The sequence below is a fragment of the Rhipicephalus sanguineus genome, chromosome 4 (genome assembly GCF_013339695.2).
Source record: "Rhipicephalus sanguineus isolate Rsan-2018 chromosome 4, BIME_Rsan_1.4, whole genome shotgun sequence".
Lineage (NCBI taxonomy): Eukaryota > Metazoa > Arthropoda > Arachnida > Ixodida > Ixodidae > Rhipicephalus > Rhipicephalus sanguineus.
The window spans coordinates 102,038,711-102,041,246 of record NC_051179.1 but is presented as its reverse complement, the minus strand read 5'-3'; the positions used below and the strand labels follow the sequence as shown (position 1 = coordinate 102,041,246).

The following is a 2,536-nucleotide window of genomic DNA, read 5'->3' as shown; positions in this document are numbered from 1 at the left end:
ACACTATCGGTGGTTCCATACGTGAATTGGAAACCTTCACAAAATTACCCGCTGCCTCATTCCACCATTAATTTTTCACGAAGCAAAACAGAAAGGCGAGCTAGTTGGTACTCATTCAGTCTTGTGTAACAGAAGCGCAAAAAGGACAAGGACAAGAAAGTGCACATTACGAGCGCTTACTCACAACTGGAAGCTTTATGTTTGAAAAGAAAATATATACCTAAACTCGGTCTAACACCCAGGTCTTCTGCTTCACATGGATGAAAGCACTGACCATTTTTTACTAGCCTGCCGTCAACTTATAAACCAGAAAGAATAGTTGGAAATGCAATTCCGAAGGTTATATCCTTCAGATATTTCACACATTCCATATTGGGCTTTAGCCACAGGAACTTCTGCGCCGCTATCTCTGAATTCACGCAGAACACATGAGGGAGAACTTGCCCATTCTCTGAATAGACATTTAGAAAATTCGGTAATTTACCACACCAGCGATTATTCATTCAAAGTTTGTTTTATACCGCCAACACTTATATCTGCGCGCGCACACACAACAGCCTTCAATCTCTATGTTGTAGTTCCAAGTAGTTTGAATAAATTTCTTTTTTAAGTTTTATAAAGTTAATTGATCTGATCTGATATGCCTCTAATTTTGACTACCAGCTTCTTCAGCAATACTGATTATCTCCGTCATAAATCTTATCTGATTGTCTGACCGCTTGGTCGTTTAGCGTTTTCATTTATTCGATATTTTGCTTTTAGTCTAAATTTCCAGTATTGCTTAGCTTCCTAGAACTTTACCTTAAACACCCTGCCACCCGGTTGTTGGTTTATCCCCCTTTGTGGGCGAACGCCATCAGGAAGAGGATACCATCAGTTTACCCAGTAATGGGCAACAGCCCTGGGCTGAAGAGCAATCAAGCAAGCAGCCTCTGATGGCGCGTCCCAGACCAGCATAAGCTCCACATCTACATCTGCAGCATAAACCATGTTCCAATCTTTCGTCAACCTCTTCAAGCTAACTGTCCAGCTCGAAGACGAAGAGCCCGGAATCAAGCGTCTGCCGCCAGAACAACCGACTCCGACAGACATCCGGGACCCGGTTCAGTATGGGAAAGAGGAACCGACCGAAGAATGCGTGTTGACTGTGCTGCGACACACTGCGGAGCTGAACGAGCACCGCCACCACGGTGTATTCGTCGAGCCCGAGGATGACCAGGTGAACAAGATCCACGCCCTGGTTCTGGGACCCGTCGCCACCCCCTACGAAGGAGGCTTCTTCCACTTCGTGATCCGCTGTCCCTCGGACTACCCTTCGAGACCACCGCTGGTTAGGCTAATGACCACGGACTCGGGTAGGGTGCGGTTCCACCCGAGCATCTACGAAAACGGCAAGGTGTGCCTTGCGCTGCTGGGCACGGACACGACGGGACCTACTTGGACGCAGAACCACAGCATCGGGAACGTGGTGACCGCCATCAGGCGGATGCTGGCGAACGAGAATCCCGTCACCGAAGGGTCGGGTTTCGGTGTCCTGCCGGCCCTGGGGACGTGGCTGAACAGCGACATCTGCTACAACACCGTCTTGCAGCACGAGACTATCAGGGTGGCGGTGTGCGACGCGGTCGAAAACTGCCTCAAGGGCTCTTGCCCTTACCCTAACTCTCTGAGGAAGGAGATTTTGAAACACTTCCCGAGGTTTTACGGCCAGTACGAGAAAGTGGTCCGGGAGCGGCTGCCCTTGACTGGTTCCTTCATGAACGACGCGCAACACGGTGGCATCGCCGCATACCAGTACGAAACGCTGCTGACGCGTCTGCAGGACCTGCGTAAGCGGGTCGGCTAGAGAAATTCATAATCTTCCCGCCGGATGCGCCATGCTGCATAAAATCCTTCAACGCTGGAAGCTGTGCCGCCTCTGCCGTTCATGTACTACATGCATGCCAGTCTGCAATTGGTGTTTCTGGCCATCAGGGATGAAATTAAACGACGACACTCCGGCAGAAGTTTTCATTTTCGCAATATACACATATCTCGCTTCTCGGCCAAGATAGTATATATTACGCTTGTGCAGTTATCAAACAAAATTTTGAACCCTGTATCAATTCAATGACCTGAGTGAGTTACATGTCCATTTTTAGAAATGCGCCTTTACTATTGTTGAGATATAGCAAACGCAAACAAAACTTATTTGGCAGTTCGCTGTGTCTTCTCTAAAATCAGCACCTTATACCTCACGCGGAGCTACGTTCTACGCTTTAAGGGAGAGCAGCCGCTGTCAGAAACGCGCTTTAGGATAACGATCGCGCGTGTAGTCGTCAGTCGTTCTCTTGTAGATATTTACCCTGAAATGCACAAGTGTGTGGTCATTTATATTCAGACACGTGTTTGTGGTTTGCCAAGGGTTACATATACAGTAAAAACTCGATTCAGCGAACTGATGACAACGGTCAAATTATTTCGTTAAATCTTAAAGTTTGTAAAATCGAGAAAGGAATTTTTCGGTCCTTCGAAACGTAAAATTGTAACGTAGCGA

General features: G+C 47.6%; 1 protein-coding gene across 1 annotated transcript; it reads left to right on the top strand.

Moving 5' to 3' along the window:
• The first annotated feature begins 988 nt into the window (after positions 1–988).
• LOC119391446 (ubiquitin-conjugating enzyme E2 Z) lies at positions 989–1,846 on the top strand. The gene has a single exon (XM_037659127.1). The coding sequence runs from the start codon at positions 989–991 to the stop codon at positions 1,844–1,846; it is 858 nt and encodes a 285-aa protein (XP_037515055.1).
• The last annotated feature ends 690 nt before the right edge of the window (positions 1,847–2,536 follow it).

Coding starts and splice junctions, on each gene's coding strand:
- LOC119391446 (XM_037659127.1), top strand. CDS start 989: ATGTTCCAATCTTTCGTCAACCTCTTCAAGCTAACTGTCCAGCTCGAA.